Consider the following 22,904-nt stretch of genomic DNA (forward strand, 5'->3'; position numbering starts at 1 on the left):
AGGGTCTTAGTTTTTAATCCATTTTGTTAGAATTTTCAAGGCCATAATATTTTTTTCTTTAAAAAGAGAATGCTCATTTACTGAGCTCAAATAAGAGACAAATTAAATTTAGGGGCCAAATTTATTGCGTACTAATTGTTACCGGCACTTATTATCCCAACATTTGAGATGATCAGAACTGAAAAATTCCCATCAATTAAATTAAATTAAATTAAATTCAGCTGTTTACGAAATGCCTTTCCCTCTACACCCCCACACAGTTCATTACCTGCCCATACAACTCGGATTCGTGTTAATTTCTTCTTTTTCTAAAGTTTATTACAAAATGCCCCTTCATATTTTAACCTTGATTATACTTTAGTCCCTGCTTATTTTAAAAATTAAATAATTGTAATCTGTTCAAACAAAACATCCTAAAGGCTCCATTTTATACAACTGACTTAGGAAAAGAAAGCTAAAAATTTATATAATCCAAATAGGGACACCTAGAAAAATAAGTACAGTTCCTTTCAGATAAAAAAGAAAAGAAAATTAGTAGAGTTAACCGAGGGTATAATCGTCATACAAAATTAAGCTTCCTCTGGACTCATCCTCTCTCTACTACTACTGCTCCCACTAATCACGTCATTTTTACACGTCATTTTCACTTCCTATATATACTCGTTCTTCTCTCTCACTAAAGCCACCTCAATCTCTCTCTTTTTCTCTTCTCTCCCCATTTTTCTTCCCTTGCTTAAGAGTGTTTCCTCTTTGGAAATCGCAATGTCTCACCGTGGTGGTGGCCGACGTCAGGAATCTCAGCGCGACCGACAATCCTCTGCTACATCCCCGTCGTTCAATCGCGGAGGCGGTGGTGGACGTGGCGGTAGAGGCCGAGGTGGAGCTGGCTCCTTTTACGCTCAACCTGCTCCTCCTCCAGCAGGATCGGACTTTCCTTCATTATCTCGTCCCCCGACTACTTCATCCAGAGCGGCTGCTGCTCCTCAAGCAGCGCCTCCTTCTTCATCTTCGAGAGCTCCACCGGCTCCGGCTCCGGCTCCTGCTCCTCCTCCTGCAGCGGCGGCCTCAACTTCCACTCAGATAGAGAAGCTGACGCATGGGGTTGAGCAGTTAACGACGACGGCCGGAGCTCCTACACCGTCGTCATCAAAGGAGATTAGATTTCCTAATAGGCCAGGGTACGGTAGTATAGGGATGAAGTGTGTGGTTAAAGCCAACCATTTTTTGGTTGACGTCGCTGATAGAGATCTCCGTCAATACGATGTAGGTCACGTTCCACATCCTCACTTTTATATGCTTTACTTCTGTTTTTTCTTATGCTGTACTCTATTTTGTTTATTCCGTTATAGTGAGTACTCTGTAATGCTCTTCTGTTTGTTTATGTTCTTTTTTGGTGTTTTTATTCTATTATTTTATTATTCATTTATCTTTATTTTTATGTGCAATGATAAATGATTCTATTTCCTTTTTCCTTTTCAATTTTTTGATTAGAATGTTTACTTTTCTACGGTTTTTAGTTTCTCCCTTTGGTTTGTTTATTTGTTCTTTTAATTATATTTCTTTTTTCGTATTTTGATTATTTTTTTGTTTGGCAATTTTTATATTTTGTTTTGGTGACAGAATCAAAATTGGCCGATATGCGCATTCTGATTTGTCTATAATGCTAATAAGTTTGAAATTATTTTAAACATTTTGCTGGCTCACTGTTTCTATTTTGTTTTATTTATATTGTTCCAATTACTACTTTGTTTTGGATTATTTTTGCTAAATGATTTTCTGTTTGTGTATATGCATCGATGATATGTCCATAGTGGATGCATCTAATATGTCCATTGTCCAATAAATTTGAATGGAATTTTCTTGAAGTTATTTTCTCCCTTTTCCTCCCTATACATGTAAAGAGAAACTGATGAATAACATTCCTCCCTATACCTGCCAATCTAGGTGAGCATAACTCCTGAACTAACCTCAAAGAAGATAAACAGAGATGTTATATCTCAGCTCATTCGCATGTTTCGTCAGTCACATTTGGGTAACCGAAGAGCAGCTTATGATGGTAGGAAAAGCTTATACACTGCAGGGCCTTTGCCTTTTGAGTCTAAAGAATTTGTTGTCAAGCTTGTTGAATCAAATAAAAATGCCGGTTCTTCTGTTTCATCCAAGTAATCACTTTTAGTTGCTAGTTATTTATTTATTTATTATTATTATTACTTTATCTTTGCTGGATTTGCACTTCTCTCCTGTTTAACATTTTTAGACTTCCTGTTTTCTTTTCTGTGCAGGAAGGAACGTGAATTTAAGGTGGCAATTAAATTTGCATCTAAGCCTGATATTCATCATTTGAAACAATTCTTAATCGGTAGACAAATGGATTGCCCACAAGAAACGATTCAAGTTCTTGACATTGTTCTTCGGGAAACACCTTCAGAGAAGTATATATTACAGATTTATATATGCATGTGTGTTTGTGCGCGCACACACATGTATTTATTATTAATTGAATTCCTTCCCTTCCAAAAGAATACTAATCGCAGGAGATTAATTTAATCAGGTATACCCCTGTTGGGAGGTCATTTTTTTCACCTGATTTGGGCCAAAAGGGAGAGCTTGGCGATGGTATAGAGTATTGGAGAGGATACTATCAGAGTCTTCGCCCAACCCAGATGGGGCTTTCTCTTAACATAGGTCTAGTTTGTCAATTTCTATTCAGTTAATTTGTTTTGTTAATTATTCTATAGGTTATACTTAGCTTGTTATCTTGAAATCTGAATATCTAATTTTTCATGTCACAGATGTATCAGCTCGATCATTCTATGAGCCCATTATTGTGACCGACTTTGTTTCAAAATACTTGAAGTTGAGAGACATGTCAAGGCCTCTCTCTGATCAAGATCGAATTAAGGTAATTCTGTCACTTCAAAGGAAATATGAATGTATGTGGTGCTGGTCCGTGGTTAAATATTTTTCCCACGGTTTCCCTTTGTTGAGATAATATTGTGCATCTTTCTTTTTCCAGGTGAAAAAGGCTCTGAAATCAGTGAAAGTGCAAATACTTCACAGGGAGTATGCTAAAAGCTATAAAGTTACTGGCATATCCAATAAACCCCTGAATCAGATATTGTGAGCTTGTAAATTCATTGTCGTATGGGTGTTCATGTTCTATTTCACTATTTTAAGTTCAGTATCTTTTTAACATTTCCAGCCTAATTTGGTTTCTTCATCCAGCTTCAAATTGGATGACAAGAGCACAGATATCTCAGTTGTACAGTATTTCCGTGAAAAATACAATATTGGGCTAAAATATACGTCCTTGCCTGCCCTTCAAGCTGGGAGTGATGCAAAACCAATTTACTTGCCTATGGAGGTTTTCCACTTTTTATATGTTATTTCATTTATTTTACTAGAACATTTGTTTCAGTAGGAAGCAGTTTACTAACTTTGCAGATATTTTATTCTCTGTACTGTACTACAGCTTTGTAAGATTGTTGATGGTCAGAGGTATTCAAAGAAACTTAATGAAAGACAAGTAACTGCACTGCTAAGAGCAACCTGTCAACGCCCTCATGAACGAGAGGAAAGCATTAAGCAGGTATTACCTTGTATCAAATCTTTATATATATGTTTGTATATTATTTTGATTCTGATGTAACGATGGTTTATCATTTTTTTTTTTGGGTTTCATAATGATGCAGATGGTCAAGCGGAATAGTTACAACCAAGATGTGCTTGTAAGGGATGAGTTTGGAATCCAAGTGAAAGAAGAACTTACATTTGTTGATGCCCGAGTTTTGCCTGCTCCCATGGTAATATGCACTAGGTTCAATTTTCTGTGATTTATGTATTTTTGCTTTTGCCCTTGGTTTCTGGAAATCTTAAATATCAGTCTTTTCTGTGGTTGCCTTAAGCTTAATTATCATGAGACTGGAAGGGAATCAAGGGTTGATCCCCGCTGTGGGCAATGGAATATGATTAACAAGGTGAACTGAATCACAATACTTTTGATGCAATTTTATGTTCATTATTGTTGTTGTAGCTAGTTGACATTATGCATATATGTTTTTGCAGAAAATGGTGAATGGTGGGAGTGTGAATTTTTGGACATGTGTGAACTTCTCTTTGAACATCAATCGAGATTTGCCTGCTGAGTTCTGTAGGCAATTGATTCAGATGTGTGTCAGCAAAGGAATGGTATAATGTGCAACATCCTGCCTGTCAACTCTTTGCATTTTCAGTTTTAGCTTTGTGGTTTTATTCTTAATCTAATAGTTGACCTTTATAAACTTATTGGATCTATTGCTAGGCATTCAATCCAAACCCTATTATTCCAATAAGCTCAGCTCATCCAGGTCAAATTGGGAAGACTCTTAATGATATTAAGAGGCAATGTGAGGCAAAACTTGTGAAACAGCTGCAGTTGCTGATAATTATTCTACCTGATATCAGTGGATCTTATGGTGAGTAACAACCAAATTTATAAATTCGGAATTATAATTTTGTTCTGCAGCTAACATCTAAGATCTTGCTTCTTGTAGGAATAATTAAGAGAGTCTGTGAAACAGAATTGGGAATTGTTTCTCAGTGTTGCCAACCACGACAAGCAGCAAAACTGAGTAAACAGTATTTTGAGAATGTTGCTCTCAAAATCAATGTTAAGGTTTGCTTTGCTGTGTGCTTGGTTATATTTTGGCCCATTTCATTGATGACTTCTACATATTTGAAATCATGATTAAAACTCTATTAGGTTGGGGGAAGAAACACTGTGTTGAATGATGCCGTGCAAAGGAGGATCCCACTTGTGACTGATTGCCCTACAATTATTTTTGGTGCTGATGTAACTCATCCACCACCAGGGGAGGACTCTAGTCCGTCGATAGCAGCAGTATGTCAAGTTTTCTGCTGTCCGTACTTCATTGTTCCTCCGCATTATATAAATTCTGGAGTGCTTGATGCAGGTAGTGGCTTCAATGGACTGGCCTGAGGTAACCAAGTATAGAGGCATTGTCTCTGCACAGGCGCATCGTGAAGAAATCATCCAGGATTTGTATAAATCCTTTCAGGATCCTCAGGGAATATTAAAGCATTCAGGAATGATCAGGTTTGAATTTTACACATGCTTTTCAATGGTCTTGTTTTGGAGCTGATTTCATAAAATCCAAATTTGGCTCTCATCTTTGTTTGATTTTATTCAGAGAATTGTTTGTTGCATTTAGAAGAGAAACTGGGATGAAACCTAAAAGGATTATATTCTACAGGTAATAATTCTATTGGACAATGTTTAAGCTGTCATGTCTTAACATTGTGCTGATATAAAGGTTTTTTTTTTTTTTTTTTTTTTGCAGAGATGGTGTTAGTGAGGGGCAGTTTAGTCAAGTTTTGCTGTATGAGATGGATGCCATAAGAAAGGTATCATGGATATATTAGCTTTTTACTCGAATTGAAAGCCAGAATATTTAATGATATGATGTAATTGTTGTTTGTTCCATTCATAACAGTATATATTTTCTTAAAATTGCAGTGATACAAATATCATGCTGACTTGATTGTGACTGGTGTGGTTAATTTACTGAAATCTGTTTAGTGTTTTAATATGTAAATCTGTCTTCTCTCTAGGCTTGTGCCTCACTGGAGGAGGGATATCTTCCACCGGTTACCTTCGTTGTGGTGCAAAAAAGGCACCATACACGACTTTTTCCCGTTGATCGTGGTCAGACAGACAGGAGTGGCAATATTCTGCCAGGTTTTGCATTTGGCATCCACTGTGGAATTTGCTGTTCTTTCTTGAGGGATCCTACATGTTTTGTATTTTGTTTTTTCAGGCACTGTTATTGACACTAAGATATGCCACCAGAGGGAGTTCGACTTCTACCTGAACAGCCATGCTGGAATTCAGGTATTGGAACGGCAATTTATTAAATTAAAATGGATATGAAGCTGCTGAGTTCTGCCTGGTGGTGTTCCTGTCCGGTTAACTGTTTGTAGCAATAAGTATGTTCTTCCTTGAATTATGCTTGCAGGGAACCAGCAGACCAACTCATTACCATGTGCTGTATGATGAAAATCATTTCACTGCTGATAATCTGCAAGTGCTGACTAATAATCTGTGTTACACGTAATACTTTGAAATCCTTGTCCGCAAAACCAGAATGTTTTTTATTGTATAATTTTGAACTTCTTTTTCATTGCTGATTGGTTTTGACCATCTTTTCAGGTTTGCCAGGTGTACACGCTCTGTGTCCATAGGTTTGACATCTTCTCACTTTTTTTATTTATTTATTTGTGTGTTGCCTAATAGGGTTAATAGTTGACTATTCCAAACTCTGCAGTCCCTCCTGCCTATTATGCCCATTTAGCAGCTTTCCGTGCTCGATATTACATTGAGGGTGAAATGTCAGATGGTGGATCTACCAGTGGAAAGAGCACAACAGGGCGGAGTAAGGAGGTCCAGCCTCTTCCTGTCATCAAAGATAATGTGAAAGATGTGATGTTTTATTGCTGAGGCCCTGGCATTCTTTTTTGTTTAGGATTGAACTAACCTGAGAAGTTGGAAGTTAATTATCCATATCAGAGCTGCTGCAATACTAAGAGAAACCTGATATACCTTGCTGCTTGCTATTATTCTTTTTTTTTATTTGCTGGGGGTAGCAGATATGATTTTTGAGCTTGAACTGCTGCTCTTATTGTGGCAGAAGCTTTTGGCAGTTGGGAAGTGAAACAATATTTAATTTCCTTCTAAATTTGCTCTGCTTAATGCCAGCTTTTTGATTTTGGTTTCCCTATGTACTTTATAATCCTAGATAATACATGGAACTGCCTTAATGCTTTCAGTTTTTGGATGAATTTGAATCCTGTATTTTGAGCGAATTGCTGAGCAGGCTCTAAGTAGGGGAGCTTCAAGTGTTGCTTAATATAATCATAGTTTTGGAAGGAATGATTTGTATTTGTTATCGTCAGGGCTGATGACCCGGCTCAGGACGGATCTGTCCGTTCATTTTGGTCGGTCTTTTCAAAAATCAGCTCAGACTTTTGGTTCCTTAAAAATTTAAAATACTATTTACTAATTTAAAAATTTCTGGATTCCCAATTTTTGCAAACTTTCCTCTGTTATCATATGGTTTCAACAAGCTTCTTTCTTATTCAGTAAAATGTAGGTTATGTCAGAATAAAGTTCATAATATCTAGCAATGATATAGAACTATTTCGTATGCATCATTATCAAATTGTAAATGCATCAGAATCATTGGAGACGATGCGTACTTACCCTAGTTTTAGACTCGGTACGTGAAACTTGAAATGAAAGCATGATACCAATCGGTAAGGAAGCTAAGAAATTTCTATAAATTCATTCTACTGTTACATCATTGATCCTGTATGCAATGTAATTTACAAAGCTCTCAAAAGACGGACTCCTACAGCAAGCAAGTCTCAGTATTACAGGGCTGATGGGACATTATATTCTCAAGGAAAAAAAATCAGTTACAAAGCACACCAAGCAGCCGCCAGCCCTGACTGAACTATGAGTGGCATGGCTCTGCGGGTCGCGACAAATATAAACCGGCAAGAGCAATTACAATGAAAGAAAGAATAGAAGTTCAGAATATGCTATGAAAACAGATGACCACGGCCCAGAGTAGACATATGCAGAAGGAGAACTGTCATGGTTATTATTAGTATCAGATTGTAAGGCACATTCCTTGGTGAATTGTTGTTACTGAACTCTCCTGCATTGACAAACTCGCTTTTGCCGGTATTTGTAGTCGTAGAGACATTCACTGACATCGAACCTGATGGCAAAGGAAGAAGGTGATGAAGGATTATAATCAAGTGCAGATGCAGGTCCAGGATCAAATATTGACAAAAAGGATTGGAGAAGGAGGAAGAAGGAAAAAGCATTTAACAATTCAGAAGTTTCCTATCTGCATGACTAGCATGTGAGTTACAATTTTGGATTTTATGAAATGAATCCTTTTTAATTCCACATGATCTGGAACATTACAAATTACACAAGGAAATTGCAACTTACAATCATAATTAGTCCATCCAACCCGTTGATTAGCAATATCATAAACAAATATTTTGTCTTTAAGAACAAGATCTGCAAAACGAAAATGGCAATATTTGTACAGGGTTAGTGCTAAATCTAAATATGACAAAGGCCTGAAACAAAATGAGTATAAAACAGCCTCACTGAAATGATCTTGATAGTTAGCATAACAGTATTGTCAGAATTAACACAGGGTTAAGCGGGTATACCTCCTAGGATAGTTATCTGTTGACCTGGAGTTTTTTGAAAACCAACACACCACACTGCAGCTCCACCCTGTAATAAAATTCAATTATCCTGGTTAGAGATGCCAGATATCAGACTTGACAGTAGTACATGAAACAGAAGCATCTAGTCAAATTTCTATGCAGGGTTATAGATTGTTATCTCCATGTTTCATTAGCAACCACAGGGAACATTTGGTGAAACAAGTTTCAAACAGCTATAACAAAGGAAAAGAAGAACTGAGATATGTTTGCAATAGCAAGGTTGTATTTTTCCTTGTTGAGCTTTAAAGTACTTATTGCAACCTCAGATGCACGTGTTAAGCATATAACTAGCGAGCGAACCATACTTCGGATATCGCTCGGAGCCTTTCGAGGCTTCCCCCTTCTAAATATTCTCGGGTAAGAAAGCAGAACCTCACCTCATTGCTCCAAAGCATCAGATTTCAGCATATAATCAGGAAATGACGTTAATGCAAACAGTACAGCAAAGTTGGGGCATAACGGGATTTAAATTTTGGTATGAAAATACCATTCAGAGGTCACCGAATTTATATGAGAGAAGATGCAAGAACAATCTAAGAGCTAACTTCTCCATTTGAGCAGAAATTTAGAACATAAAGAATGGAAGAAAATACCCAAAGAAAAAAGTAGTAAAATCAAGACCATCACTGTATTCCAAACGGGAGGGAGAGAAACACATGACTTTCCAAACTTCTTTGCAAATGAAGGATACATCACTATATTCTTAATAACCCGAAATAAACAGAGAATATATAATAACTCACTACCGAATTTTGCTGCAGAAGGTAGTCCTGAGGATTTAAAATCAATGATGCACCGCCAGCAAAGTTTAAACTAACTTGAGGAAATACATCATTAACACTGGGCACAAAGTAAACATGATATTCTGGGTCACAATCATCTCAGAGAACCGCATACTCATTTGAAAACAAACAGAAATACAGAATTAGAAAGTGAACCTGGAGGTGACTAGATAACACTGATTTCCTTTGGAAAGATATGTGCGGGCATTTAGTGAAACAACGCTTGTAATCTGCGTAAGAAGAACTGAACACTTCAGCTGTATTTTCATTTAAAAGATTGTAATTTGTATCAGAAAAACCCTGAGAAATGTACCAGAGAAGATAGGTGGCTATCCTAAATTTGTTGCATATAAAGATTCACAATATTTAAAACTGGCAAAAAGTCCCTTCAAAACTTACAGCACTGACAAAAGGATCATAAGCTCCTTCTGCAAGGTATGCCAAGGTTGTTCCAGAATCAACTATTGTTCCTTGATTGCTCGATGCTCCAAAAACTGATGGATCAATGGCCAAAGTTTGGCCAGCAACAGAAATGCTCTGAAGGTATAAATTATAATGAGGCCTGAAATTTTAGATATACAAGTAGTTAGTCACACTCAGCACTAGCAATGAATTTTATATTGGCAAAGGCGGCAAGATAACTTAAAAGTTGTTATGAGGTGGTGATAGGTCGAATAATTGTAGCTTAACAATTATTATTCATTAGTTTTATACCCCATTACTGCCCATGTCTGCTTAGTGTGTTGACTCTTCAATTATTAAGTAGGTGTTTTACTCTGCCTCAATTAGCTCTCATGTATTAATAAAAATAATAAGCAAATAAACACTTGATTAACAACTGAAGAAACTCAATGCATTATCAAAGCATCAGCAGACTGTTCATGCCATTTGCATGACTGAAGCTTCAAATATGTGGATGGATTGTCAGGTTAGAGATTCAATATATTACAGAGGCAAAAGAATGACATCCAATCAAATAAAACAAGAAGATCACAAATTTAATGTGGAGACAGTTGCAAGTGATGAGTAAAATTGCTATTCATGCCCTGATTGCATAAACTTTTTGGATAGTACTAGCACATAGAAAGATAAAGTACCAGTATATAAGAGCATTCACAGGGCTATCCTCCAAACCCTTAACATATGAAAACTTTTACCAGGAATGCACAGACTGAACATGAAATTATGAAAACAACCCATTTCATTATGTTTTATCATTCAAACAATGTCAATTCATCAATAATACTTTGAGCCTGAAAAAAGTCCAAGATTCCTAAGCTCAGCACAATGAGCTAACCTGATTATCTTCCAGCATAGAGAACATTGTCTATAGAAGGGGAAATAACAAGGCCATTAACACTGAACAAATGGCTAGAAACATATTAAGTACAATATTCTTTTGTACCAATACCAAATGCATTTAATAAGATCAAACTGTTCTAAATGACACTATATATGTAATTCAACAGCAAAGCGACGTAAGACAATATAAATATGCAGTACAGGAAAAACAATGCAAGACAACATAAAAATGTAGTACAACAGAAACACAATGAACTTCAGTAAGATGTTACAGTTGAACCAATATGAAAAAGCACTGGCGTCACCATTTGTATAAATATTGTTCTTTTAGACAAACTGTGAAAGATTAAAGCAGCAAGAGATAGTGAAAAACACTGCACATATAACAGAATTGTTGAAAAACAATAAAAGCCACTCTTTCAAAATGTATTAATTCAAAAACTCATTATGGTTCTCACTAGACAAAAAAAATAAAGAGTTCAATGTAGGAAATAAAACATACTGTGATGGGACAAGTGGAGTATAAACGATATTTGGCTCCACAATTTCTCCAAGAACCAACACGCCGCCACCAGAGTCGTCTCCTTTCAAACAGTGGGAGAAGACCCTTGGTGTTATTCCCTGTGAAGCTAGCTGGGAGATGACGGACATTTCTTGTTGGCCAAAACCAAAGATCCCGTCAACTGCTCTATCAGACTTTGTCAAGTCCCCAGTTTGTAATGTGCTACACCTGTTCCATAGCCCACCAAGTTAAACTCAACCTCTGACATACATAAATGATACACTACTATCATATGTTTGACAAATTTGTGAAAGCTCACCCGAAGACAACAGGAGCTGAAGAATTATTAGTCACAGACCCACTAAGAACTGTATCAAGATGCATTAGATCGGCCACATAATAGCCTGAAGTGCCACTACCATCCCCATATTGGAATGTATAACCACACTGATTAGTTCTAGAAGAACATAGAGAATCTGATGATTGAATTCCAGCAGTGCAACGTTGATCTGAACAAGAGACCAATGCAGCTGTTGTAGAGCTTCCCGGATCAAAGAAAGTGAGTGGAATCTGTAAAAGAACCAAGAAACAACATTGAAGACAATTGTGGCATTAAATTGCCCATATTGTTTCAGAAAGTTGATGAGATTAGAATCAAACTAGTAAAATACAGATAAGTGAACTTACTTGGAGTCCACTAGTAACAGGGCAACCATTACAGGAGCTGCAACTAACCCAGAGAACATCACTCCCAGTATCTATTTGTACATAGAAATCTTTTGGAGGAGAGCCCAATTGTACTCTTGTAAAATAAAGCCTAATCAAACAAAAGAAGAGACATATACTAAATCAACAACCAAAGTTACTACATAATAATATCCAACTGGTTCCAGGATTTCAGTTTATGTCTGTCCAATGTAAGAAAGGTTTAAAACCCAGTTGCCTAGACTTGTTTCTACGTTCATATAGAAGCCTGAACAAGCATAATTCAACCAAAAACAAATCAAATGACAAAAAGGAGAAAAGAAACAAAAGGACATTCACAGTCCAATACTCCAAATTCAGAAACCCAGTAATGGAAAAAAAAAAAAAAAATCCAAGAAAACTGATGAAACTTACAAAACCATTTAACAAAAGAGAGAAACCAACAAAAAAGCATTAAATTTTCATTTACATTTCCAAAAATAGACCAAAAAAAAACCCAATTCATTAATCCATACAAGAAACCCAAGAAGAGAATTAGCATCATCCCTTAAAGAAGCAAAATTGTAATTTACCCAACAAGAAAAGGATTAAAAGTGCCTTGAACTGGAAAATCAACAACTCCCCCACTTGTAGTAGACTGCAATATTCTTCTATGTCTAAAACTATCTCTCTCCTTAAGCTGACTTAACTCTAGCTTATGACTCGCTGGAATCCCTCTCTCCAAGGTAAGCATTGTAGGAAAAGAATAACAAAGAACCACTGTCGCCGGTAAAAGCACGGCGGCGATCAGAATTCCGGCGGGAAAAACCGCCCCCATAATAAATTATCTTTCTTTTTCTCTTTCTATATTCTTTCTTGTTGTATCTTTATCAAAAAAACAAGAACAAGAAAAATAATGGTATTGTTTTAACGGTTAGAGAATTCGTTTTTGTTTCTTCTTTCTTTTACAGAACTTAAAATTGACAGACAAAACTTGGTAATAGAGAGACAGAGACACACAAAAAAAGGAACAGATTGAGTTGTTGTTAAGAGATAGAGGGGAAAGATAACGAGTTAAACAAGAACCAAGAACAAGAAAGATTGAGATTGTTTCTTGAAACAATGGATTATTACGTGAAGGTTGTTCATTTTGTCTTCCTTACACACACACACGCTTTTATAATATTATTATTATCATTCTTAATACTTTTATTTATTCAGCGTATTCTACTATGTAGAGTCCGACTTTGCCTTGTGTGTTTCCTACGGTTCGGTAAACTAACTGTTTTTACAACAACATTGTATTTTGTTGCTTTCTTTTATAATTTTTATTAATATGCATTGTAATAATAACAATTATAATAATAATTGATAATTTGATCGCAAAATGAACTATCAACAATATATGTGATAAAATTAGTAATTTGTAAATGGGTGACTTAATCATATTGAATATATAAATTACAAGTACTATTGTGTCGTATTTATGTAGACGTTGAAAGTTTTCTTGTTCTAGCAGGAGTAGAACTCTATAAATGTAAGTTAGCTTAATTATAATAGGATTTATTCTTTTAACTATTTGTAGTATTTTAGATCGGAGTGGAGTCTTTTATTAAAATTCGACTATGACGCAATTTTTCAAATTTTCTATTGAATTGGAATATAAACTTAATCAATAGGTTGATAATGCTTAGGCATCAATAATAATAATAATAATAATAATAATACATTGTTATTATTCAGATTTTTAGGTTTTTAATAATACATTATTTGATAGAGGAATATCTCTTTTTTGTAGTGTCTCTTTTCTTCTTCTTCCCCTTTGAATACCTCATCTCTTTTTCTTTATAAAATATACTTAACCGACCAAGCATACCATTACAAAAAGTGCCTTCTAACTTTAAATAATCTTTTTCTTTAATCAATTATTTATACAATTATAAATAGGTTAAACTGCAACTTTTGGAAATTATTTGATTAAGTAAAGCAATTTACATAATTTAATTTCATAAGAGAATGGATAGAAATGTGATTATCCACTAAAATTAATGCAATTGAGCCTATTTGTATTCACTATGCTATTTTAAGAGATACTCTAAACTTTATAGATGAGGTACATAAAAATTTCTAAAGCTGATTTTAGGAATCTTTTTTGGATGTACATATTTTTCACACCTTTAATTGGGTGTGGTTATCCAACTTATTATGATTTTCAATAAGATGTAAGAGTTAGAAATATGGATTACAAGTATTCATATATTATTTAGTTGAATTCACTCCTGAATTTGCATCATCATAGTATTTAACCTTTTTTTTAACAATTTATTTATTGTTTCTTTGGGTGATTATCTTGGCCTAATTTTCTTAGAGTCTTAAATTAATATTTTGACCAAGTCTAAATATAAGGGTGGATTCATGCCTTGTTGCCATTTCTTGGAAATGGGAGCCTTTTTTACAAATTGATTTTTTTTTCTTCTTTTACTTTTTTTTTTTCTTTCTATTATTTAATCAAAAAGTGATTTGGTTGATGTGTTTATCTATTGTAATTAAAGATATTTTAAGCTTAATTTTTTTAATATTTACTAATAAAAAATAACAAGGATTTATTATTTTCACGGTGATAATAAATTTTTGACGATTATTCATGTTATGTAGTCAAAAACTCACTAAATCTCGAATGAAATGAAAAGAAATTTAAAGGTTGAATTTCTAGAATAACATCAAAATTCCATTTTGAAAAGATCAAGTCATTAGATTTGAACTTCTAAGTTAAAGTATAGTTGCCTTCATAAGACTTCTACTTGTATAATAACTTGTCAAAGTAATCAAAGTCCATAGCAATAAATATATGAATACGAAAAAGGACATTAAAAAAAGATTGGTTCTAGAAGAGATATGGAAGTAAGTCTTCCCACTTCATTCAATCACTCTCTTCTTGAAAAGCAATAAACAATAACTATAACTAGTGAGCTTTCATTGTATACAAATGCTTTCATGCTATGATTATTAGTAGCATTGTACCTTTCAATCAATTGAAGAAGAGATTGAACTATCAAAAGGACCCCATCACCAAAACACCCTTTTTGTGGGCCCATTTCATTTGTCTTGACAAAGAAGGGCCCATTAGCCACCACTACCACTTCCCAAAAAAAGAAGCCAAATCCTCTATAGGGTTACTTTCGCACAACCCAATGCACAATTATTTTGGCTTTTTTCTTTTTTCTTTTTTTTTTAGCTTTTTGTTAAAAAGAAAAAACTATCATCCACATTCTGTATCTCTTTTTTTTTTTTATTTTTTTTAATATTATTATTTTACAACTTTTAATATTATATAATAATTATTACAATCCTTAAGGACAAAGTATTGGGTTGCCTTTTATGTAATGACCGTTTTGCCATTATGTTTCTTAGCAAGTTGTAATTGCTTTTACTGTTTTCGAGCAATTAGCTTTTTTGTTTGAAATTATTATCCACCACAACTACCATTTTCCAAAGGTTTAATCTTGTTTTAATTCCTTTATGTTCCCAGTCTGAATAAAGATAAGCTATTTCACTTCAAAACTGAAATTCCAAAAATATATATTCTTAAAATCTATTCCGAAAATGAAAATATAAATTAGTAAAAATAAAGACTGATTATTTTAAAATTTAAAATTCCTAAATCTTTTAAACACATAGAGGGTTGAAAATTTGAAATAAAACAAACAAGAAGTATAAATTACAACAATAAAGTAAAATTGATAAAATCGAACTTGTATGAATAGATTATAATACTCTTTTTAAAGCCAATATATAATTATGACTAAAACTCTAATTATTTAGCCATTTCAACACTCTAATTTTAAATTTAATATAATAGACAATTGAATTTAATTTTTGAATGATATTCTAATACATTTAAACATTTATTTTCATGCTATATTTAATTTTTTTTGACGATTAAAATTTCAATTAAAAATATCTTTCCGAAAAAAATTACGAAGTTGAATAGGAGGAATAAATATCCAATTACAAGTGAGTTTTTTTATAGAGCAGTTAATGTACCCAGTCGGTCACTCTATTAGTTTTTCTAAAAGAAAACATAATCTGAAAAAATATAAAAATATTAATAAGTTATTTACCAGAGAGCATTAAGATTTCAATTTCTGAAAAATTTTTTTATCATCTTTAAAAGAATCTATCAAGATCTTGTAATAAGCTTCAAAAGTAGCTCATTGAAGCCAATTTTGATTGTAATTTTAAACGGCTAAGAAGAAAGCCATAGTTTCGGCAATAAAGGGAGAATAAGCCTTCTTTCTTCGGACTTCTTAATCGATCAACTTAACCTTGAAATTATTATAGGTAACTATCAAACCGACCCTTTTCCTGATTTATTTCTAGGTCGCATCGACATTGAATTTCAATACATCTTCTAGTGAGGCAACAATTGATTGCTTATTAGGAAGAATATGTATAATTCACAAAAAGTTTGATATATACTTCATAGCTTTGTCAATGGTAACAAAAAGATTAGGAGGAAGACCATTAAAGGTTTCCAAATCCTTCAAGCTAAAAAAGAAAAAAAGCTATAACAGACGATAAAATATTGGACAAAGGGTCAAATACCCCTCTAAATTTGTATTATTGGATCAAATTAGTCTAATTTTAATTTTTCTAATCATTAACCCTACAACTGCTATTTAAATACCAAATCAATCCAAATTTTAGCTGTGCGGACTCACTTTCTATTGATACATTAAAATAATATTAATGTATTTATTTTTTGTTTTTTTAAATAACAAATACATTTATATTTTTCGTTTATTTTTTCTTTAATTAATTTTTTTCTCACAACTGCCACAACTATTAAATTACCACCACTCTACCATCTTTATCTAACATATTAATAAAAATGTATTATGCAAGTATCGAATATAACTAAAATTTAGAATTATTTAGCTTCAGGAGTTATGTGTCTAATTATTCGAAAAAAAAATTGAATCTATTTGACCCCTTAACACGAGTTAGGGGCAAATCGACCTTTTGTCCATAAATAATATCTGTTGAAGGCGATAAAGACTTTTTAAATTTTCCACCATTTCAAGAAGGATAAGCAAATACAGGATGAATCTATACAATATTTTTAAACTTGAAATTACTTTTGTATTACTCTTTTATTAATAATAATGATAATGATAATGATAATGATAATATAGAAAGATAGAACAGATAAATTATATTGGCAAGACATGAGGGACATGTTTGTCATTTCAGGGGGTTCAGTTCCCAAAGAAGAGGGAAGGAAGTAGTACTCCGTGTTACGGATGCCTCGTGCCCAAAATGGCCCCCACAGCAAAAATCAAATACATTACGTACCCAGTGAACACTGCAGAAGAAATGAATTAATTAAAAAATATATCTTTGTATAAAATTGAATTTAAATACCATTAGATATTTGGATCTTCTTTGAAAATATACTTTAATGTCTTGGGCTTGTATAGAAAAATGAAATCATATATATATATAACTAGAGAAATAATTTCAAACATATTAAATAAAAAATAAAAGATATATAATTTTTTAATTAATTAATTAATTATCGACTATTTGGAAGTAACCTTCAAGGAACTACTTCAAAAAATATTAGATTTATAGTTTATTTGCATAGCTAAATTTTCAATAGTTTCAATATATTTCTTCTCTCATACACAAATGTTTAATTTATTCTTTAATCATATTGTATTATTATTATTATTATATTGAGTAATTATAATTTACCTTCTAACTGGTCATAATTTTACTTTTACATATTATATTGAATTCTCATGACAATTTATCTTAATATACTTTTTTTTCCTTTTCTTTTTATTAAATTTATAGTTAAGTTAAAATAAAGGTAATGAAGTCTATCTTTTAGGATAGAATTTAAGATCTTTACCGGTAGATTGTCAATATAACAAGTTAAATTTTAAATTTCAAAACTTCTGAATTTATAAAAATAATTTAGAAATTTTTATTTAATTTAAATATATATTCCGATTTACACACTAAATCGATAAATAATTAATATATATTTATTAATTTTAAATATTAGATTATGTATTAATCATCTTGTATACAAATAAAAACTTTAACAAAAAAAACAAAACATACATATATATATATATATATATATATATATATATATTTATTTATTTATTTATTTATATTGCATATATTTAAAATCTATAAAATTTATAAAATTTATATGCTTTGAATAAAAAATTTAGAAATTTTATATAAAATTAATTATATCTAAACTAAATTTTAACAAAATAAATAGAATTTTTAAATAAAATTTATAATTTTTTGATTTAATCAAACTTTTTATTATGTATATATATATATATATATATTAATTTAAATAAATTTTGTAACTAAATATAATATTAAAATTTATTTTGATAATCAACAAAAAATTAAGGCGGAATTGTCCTATCAAAGACGGTGACAATGCAACGATAAAACGGACATGCATGCTGTTGGAATTACTGTACTTTGGATAGCAATCCCGACAGTATCCTTAAGTTCCATGAAATGAATGTTACTGTTGATGTGACTGTTCATTTGTTTTTCTTTCTTCTTTCTTTTAAGTGATAAGCCCCGGTGAATTAATGGTAAGGATCGCATTCCTTCCTTTATTATTACTAAAAATATGAATGTTATAATGGATAATTATTGAGATAATATAATTATAGAGATATTATGTTATAAAGAAAAACAACATTATTTATTTAATATCTTAATTTAATAAACACTTATTATCCTCAGAAATTTGTCAATGATAAAAGTATTGTTATTTTTAGAGAAAACAAAACATCAACATCTAAATCCCTTCACTATTATATTATCGTAATAATCATTGTTTAAGGCCTTCACAATCAATAACACAAAATCTTATTAGTCATTACTGTTTTATTAAATTTAAATCTTAGTTAAAATTCATGAATTAATTTTTTTTCTTAATTTTATCAGAGATTAAAATTAAAAATAATGTCATAACATATTACTAAAACTGACAAAATTTATAGATTTAATAAAAAGTCCAAAAAATGCAGTATTATTTTGGAAATTAGGGCAATTTATAAAGATGAACTTTGTGAGATTGTACATGGATATTTAAAAAGTTAGACTTTTGGGTTGTTGAATTGATTGAGTAAACTGAGTATGACTTGTGCACAAAAACATACCCTTCTCTCTTCCTTCACATACCTACTGATGCTCAACTTTTCTTGCAAGAGATGTGGCAACCGAATCTGAGTCTTAAAAATTAATAATTGTATTTAGCTTAGAAACCAGATTTTGGCTAACAATCACCACTCGTTTGCTATATATTCTTTGTTAGTTTCGTCTAATTTTGAACTATTTATGCATTCTAGTATAATGTTTTAATATTTTGTAATATACTTTTTTGTTTCTTTTTTAAAATTTGACTAATAAGTAAGATGATATTACGTTATAAAAATTAATTAAAATTATACGATGTAACAATATACAAAATATTTTTCAAGTATATAAATTTATTTGTTTAAATTACCGAACATATTACGAATAAAATTATATAAAGAATATACTGACTTTTCTCTGTCAATAAATTAAAAATTTCTTTGATTTTAAAAGGAAAAAAGATTCAAACAAAAGATTACTTTCTAGACAAAACTAATTTACTTGAACTATAATGTCCTACCAAGCTCAAGAAATGGAAACAGGGTTTTTTTTTTTTTTCTATCAAAGAAACACCCATGTTCTTGCTTTCTCGCTTGGTTTCCCCCATTTCCTATTTGCTCGATCACCATACCACTTTCATTTATCATTTTCAGCTTTCTTTTTAAATTGATTTGGTTAAGCTTTTGATCTCTCTTTATTATTTTTTCCTGTTATAATCTCTTTCCTACTCTCTTTTTCCTTTCATTTCCTTATTTCCTTTTGTTTGAATTAAACAATCCTCCCTTTGATTTGGGTGATTCTACTTGTGCATTATGCACACAATGGACGCAAAAGAGGAGTCCATTAGGCTATGCAAGAGGGTTTGCATTATTTGTTATTTTCAGAAAATTCGGCTACACTTTTTTGTGAAACGTAAAAAACAAAGAGTTAAAAACGCAGGGGTAAAAAGGTTATTTTTACAGAAAACGAGGTAAGTAGCCTAATTTTCTCTTTTTACAATGAGGGTAGGAGGATAAGTGCAACTTATTGTATAGATTGAGTCTCTAATGGATAAAAAATGTAAATATAGCTTTCAAAACTTAATGGTCCAGGTCTCCAACAACAAAACAGAGGCCCCGTTGGAGATTCAAATTTTTCCATGCAGTGTCCAAGGCCTAAGAATATAACTGTCATCTCTTTTCACAAGCCAACTTCTCTGCAAGCAAATATGAAGGAAATCAGTATTGTTATTTTACAATTCTTAACCAGGCTGTTGTATTTCTTCAACCGAAAATGAAAATGAAAATGTCGGTTCAGATTATCAGATGTTTACAATTGTTATGTCCACTGTCAACTAAGTTCTTGAACTGTAGGATCAGAGCTCATTTAAAAATCAAGCCCAAATATCACGTGTCAATTACCTCATTTCTCTTCCAAAAGATATGACGTGCAAGAAAGAAGAGAGGATAGCTCCTCTTGCGTGGCCAATCCAGAGCCTTGCCATCTTATTCTACCAAATTTGTCTAGCAGGAAAATATACCTGTAGAGAGGTACCAATTACAAAGCAGATTTTTAAAACTGAGGAAAGGCATAAAAGATGAAGTGTTTTGCTTTGATACCCAGTGAGAAGGTTCAGTATTTTAAGTTCTTTTCTGAAGTAATAATGGTCACCAAATGAATAGACAATCTGCTTCTGAAGTGCATTGCTTTCATCACTATTAGATTTCCTCATTACACGGAGCAGCAGCCGCTTGATCGGACTCCGACATAAGAGCCATGAGTCTATATATGAGACCTGAAAATATGATCTTGGTATAATCAAGAATATCTTAAGAATAATATCCACCATTCATATCTAATAAATAATCGTCGGGCCCTTAGTATTAATCAAATAGGAAACTGTTGTCCTTAGACTTTCATGCTTTCAAGTTCCACATTAACAGAGTCAAACAATTAATGCATAGTATAATTTATTACCTCATACAGATGAATGTTATCTGCATCATGGAAAATATTAAGGAAAGGGGCAGTCCAGGAGTCAATCATTGCCTGTAAAGAAGAGAAGATTGAATTCTTACATACACAATATTACCATAACCCGAACTGGAAAATGCATGTTCGACGTCATATACTTTAGTCCTGCAAATTCTATGCAACAGCACTGTAAGAAAAATAACAGAAAGAGAACAATAAGAGAGAGAGAGAGAGAACAACAGCTTAATTTTAGATTCAATTACCCTATTAAGAGAATTAAGCTAGTGTCCAATTCTTTTAAACTAAACTTAAATTTGAATCTGGGAAGCTTGTACTAAATTGCCCAATTGTAATCGTTATAGTAGTACCATACAGATTAAAACCATGTCTGTAACTAAATTTGATCTTCTGAAATGCAGATTTGACAAGTAAAACAAAAAATTGGAAGGGCGGAAAAACAATCAATTTTCTGAGTGTTAGAAAACATCTATAGGAGTGCTGGTTATTTAAAGTTTAGTAGTTACAGTATTCCAGTTCAGACAGGAAAAAATTCCAGAAAATGGTTGTCTTTACAGATTTGATTACTTTTATTCTCCGTTCTTTCTCTTTCCTTCTTTTCTTTTTACCTTTCTTCTCACTTCTAAAAGTTATAAGCATAATCATCTTGTTTGCAGTGGAACAAACTCTTAAACCCCAAAGAATATATTCAACAGTTTTCATAGTAATTCACACATTATAAATTTCACGGGAGAGTCATTAAAATCCCATACCTGAGAGCTAGCTCGAAATGAAAGACATAGTAAAGATACTTTAGGATTACTTGATGTGTTAGCATCAACTGCATTTCCACTGGACCCAATCGGCAACTTTAATGTTTTACCATCAGAATAGTTCACTTCTAAATTGGGAAACTTCACAGCTGCCATTGCAGGAATTATAATTTTATTTGCCATTGCAATCTGCATAATCATCAATCACAAAATAAAAATCCCCTTTTAACAAAGACACATAATCTAACATGATTTTCAATTAGTGACAAACAGATCAAGCTGCAGGTGCAGAAGCAGGCTCATAGGTGCCACTACTTAAATTATTTACACGAGATCAGATTGACTTAAAAAATCTTGAATCTTGGGCCCATAATCTAAACTTGCTACAAACAATACAATACAAGGTTGATTATTTGAAATACAATCTCATGCTATTGTACAATCTCATCCAATCCAAAACTCATATATACCCATCTACCTTATCAGATAACATCTAATCCCATGTCACATCATGATTATCAACATCAATCATAAAATTTGCATACTTAACATAAACCAAAGCAGTCAAATTATGGATAGTTTTTATGATCAAACTTAAGAAATTAACTATAACTAAATCAAAAGTCTATAACTAATATACCTTACCACCATGTTGCTTAAGCTCAGCAATATCAGCAAAATAACCCCGATTCATCTCATCTGCACTGCCCTAAATTACATCAATATAATAAAGTAATCCAATTTATTTTTATAAAAGAGAGAGATATAAATTGTAACACTTACAGCCTTGCACGCTCTTTCTCAATAGCTTCTTTGTTTCCAAGCTGAAAATCGAAAAAAAAGAAACTCAAATAAGCAAAGATTAATTAAGTAGTTAAAATAACATAAAAAGATTGAAAGTTGAAATCTTTGTCAAGAAATGGGAAATTGGTACCTGATAAATGTCAAGAAACCGTTTTTGGAAGAAATGATGAGAAGGGAGAGGATCAAATATCTCATCCTTTTGTTGTTGATGTTTTTGAGATGAGAGAATTGAAGTTCTTGCAGGGCTATAAGTGTATTTAAATAATCGATATAGTCTCAACATTTTTTTTTAAATTTGGGTTTTTAATCTTTTCTTTGACAGAAACCCTAACTTGAGAATTGAATTGAGAATCGAGTGTTTTCTTTCAGTTAACTGAAGATGGGCACTTGGGGTTTCTCTTTCTATGGGACAAACGGCTAGTTGGTCGTCCATGACATGACAAACGCCACGTCGTTAATAGGAACAGCGAACTCCTAAAACTACATGTCGTATACATTACCACCCCTACTTTTCACTTCTTTTACACTTTCATCCTTTTATTTGAAAATTGAATACAATCATCCTTTAAGTTCTTAGTTTTAGATTTTATTCTAGATATCCCTCAAAAAAAA

At 32.5% G+C, this 22,904-nt stretch overlaps 3 protein-coding genes across 9 annotated transcripts; 1 reads left to right on the forward strand and 2 right to left on the reverse strand.

Moving 5' to 3' along the window:
* Positions 1–672: 672 nt before the first annotated feature.
* LOC8275276 (protein argonaute 5) lies at positions 673–6,824 on the forward strand. 2 transcript variants are annotated; one of them, XM_015722108.3, is made up of 23 exons: positions 673–1,263; positions 1,945–2,162; positions 2,283–2,432; positions 2,552–2,685; positions 2,793–2,902; positions 3,017–3,120; positions 3,226–3,364; positions 3,473–3,589; positions 3,693–3,803; positions 3,906–3,977; positions 4,066–4,188; positions 4,301–4,454; positions 4,533–4,654; positions 4,742–4,879; positions 4,953–5,095; positions 5,190–5,252; positions 5,340–5,403; positions 5,611–5,737; positions 5,817–5,890; positions 6,015–6,109; positions 6,209–6,240; positions 6,324–6,439; positions 6,522–6,824. In XM_015722108.3, exons 1-23 carry the CDS (start codon positions 763–765, stop codon positions 6,525–6,527), a joined length of 2,913 nt encoding a protein of 970 aa, XP_015577594.1. In that variant the 5' UTR covers positions 673–762; the 3' UTR covers positions 6,528–6,824. The 2 variants fall into 2 exon arrangements, with proteins under 2 accessions (XP_015577594.1, XP_002523757.1); XM_002523711.4 differs by having other exon boundaries at positions 674–1,263; positions 6,324–6,824.
* Positions 6,825–7,312: 488 nt separating this feature from the next.
* Positions 7,313–12,750, reverse strand: LOC8275275 (aspartic proteinase 36). 4 transcript variants are annotated; one of them, XM_048377845.1, is made up of 10 exons: positions 12,174–12,750; positions 11,584–11,713; positions 11,216–11,466; positions 10,897–11,124; positions 9,492–9,654; positions 9,249–9,349; positions 9,057–9,150; positions 8,251–8,317; positions 8,021–8,092; positions 7,313–7,781 (listed from the first exon to the last, which is right to left on the reverse strand). In XM_048377845.1, exons 1-10 carry the CDS (start codon positions 12,416–12,418, stop codon positions 7,600–7,602), a joined length of 1,533 nt encoding a protein of 510 aa, XP_048233802.1. In that variant the 5' UTR covers positions 12,419–12,750; the 3' UTR covers positions 7,313–7,599. The 4 variants fall into 4 exon arrangements, with proteins under 4 accessions (XP_048233802.1, XP_048233801.1, XP_048233804.1 ...); XM_048377844.1 differs by having other exon boundaries at positions 9,054–9,150; positions 12,174–12,749; XM_048377847.1 differs by having other exon boundaries at positions 9,249–9,322; positions 12,174–12,748.
* A 6,942-nt stretch (positions 12,751–19,692) lies between these two features.
* LOC8275274 lies at positions 19,693–22,681 on the reverse strand. Of its 3 annotated transcripts, none has more exons than XM_048378580.1 (8): positions 22,423–22,681; positions 22,272–22,312; positions 22,129–22,192; positions 21,489–21,677; positions 20,722–20,793; positions 20,364–20,539; positions 20,166–20,284; positions 19,693–19,960 (listed from the first exon to the last, which is right to left on the reverse strand). In XM_048378580.1, exons 1-7 carry the CDS (start codon positions 22,573–22,575, stop codon positions 20,167–20,169), a joined length of 813 nt encoding a protein of 270 aa, XP_048234537.1. In that variant the 5' UTR covers positions 22,576–22,681; the 3' UTR covers positions 19,693–19,960; position 20,166. The 3 variants fall into 3 exon arrangements, with proteins under 3 accessions (XP_048234537.1, XP_048234538.1, XP_048234539.1); XM_048378581.1 differs by having other exon boundaries at positions 22,129–22,187; positions 22,423–22,649; XM_048378582.1 differs by having other exon boundaries at positions 22,129–22,197; positions 22,423–22,523.
* Between the last annotated feature and the right edge of the window lie 223 nt (positions 22,682–22,904).

The sequence above is a fragment of the Ricinus communis genome, chromosome 8 (genome assembly GCF_019578655.1).
Source record: "Ricinus communis isolate WT05 ecotype wild-type chromosome 8, ASM1957865v1, whole genome shotgun sequence".
Lineage (NCBI taxonomy): Eukaryota > Viridiplantae > Streptophyta > Magnoliopsida > Malpighiales > Euphorbiaceae > Ricinus > Ricinus communis.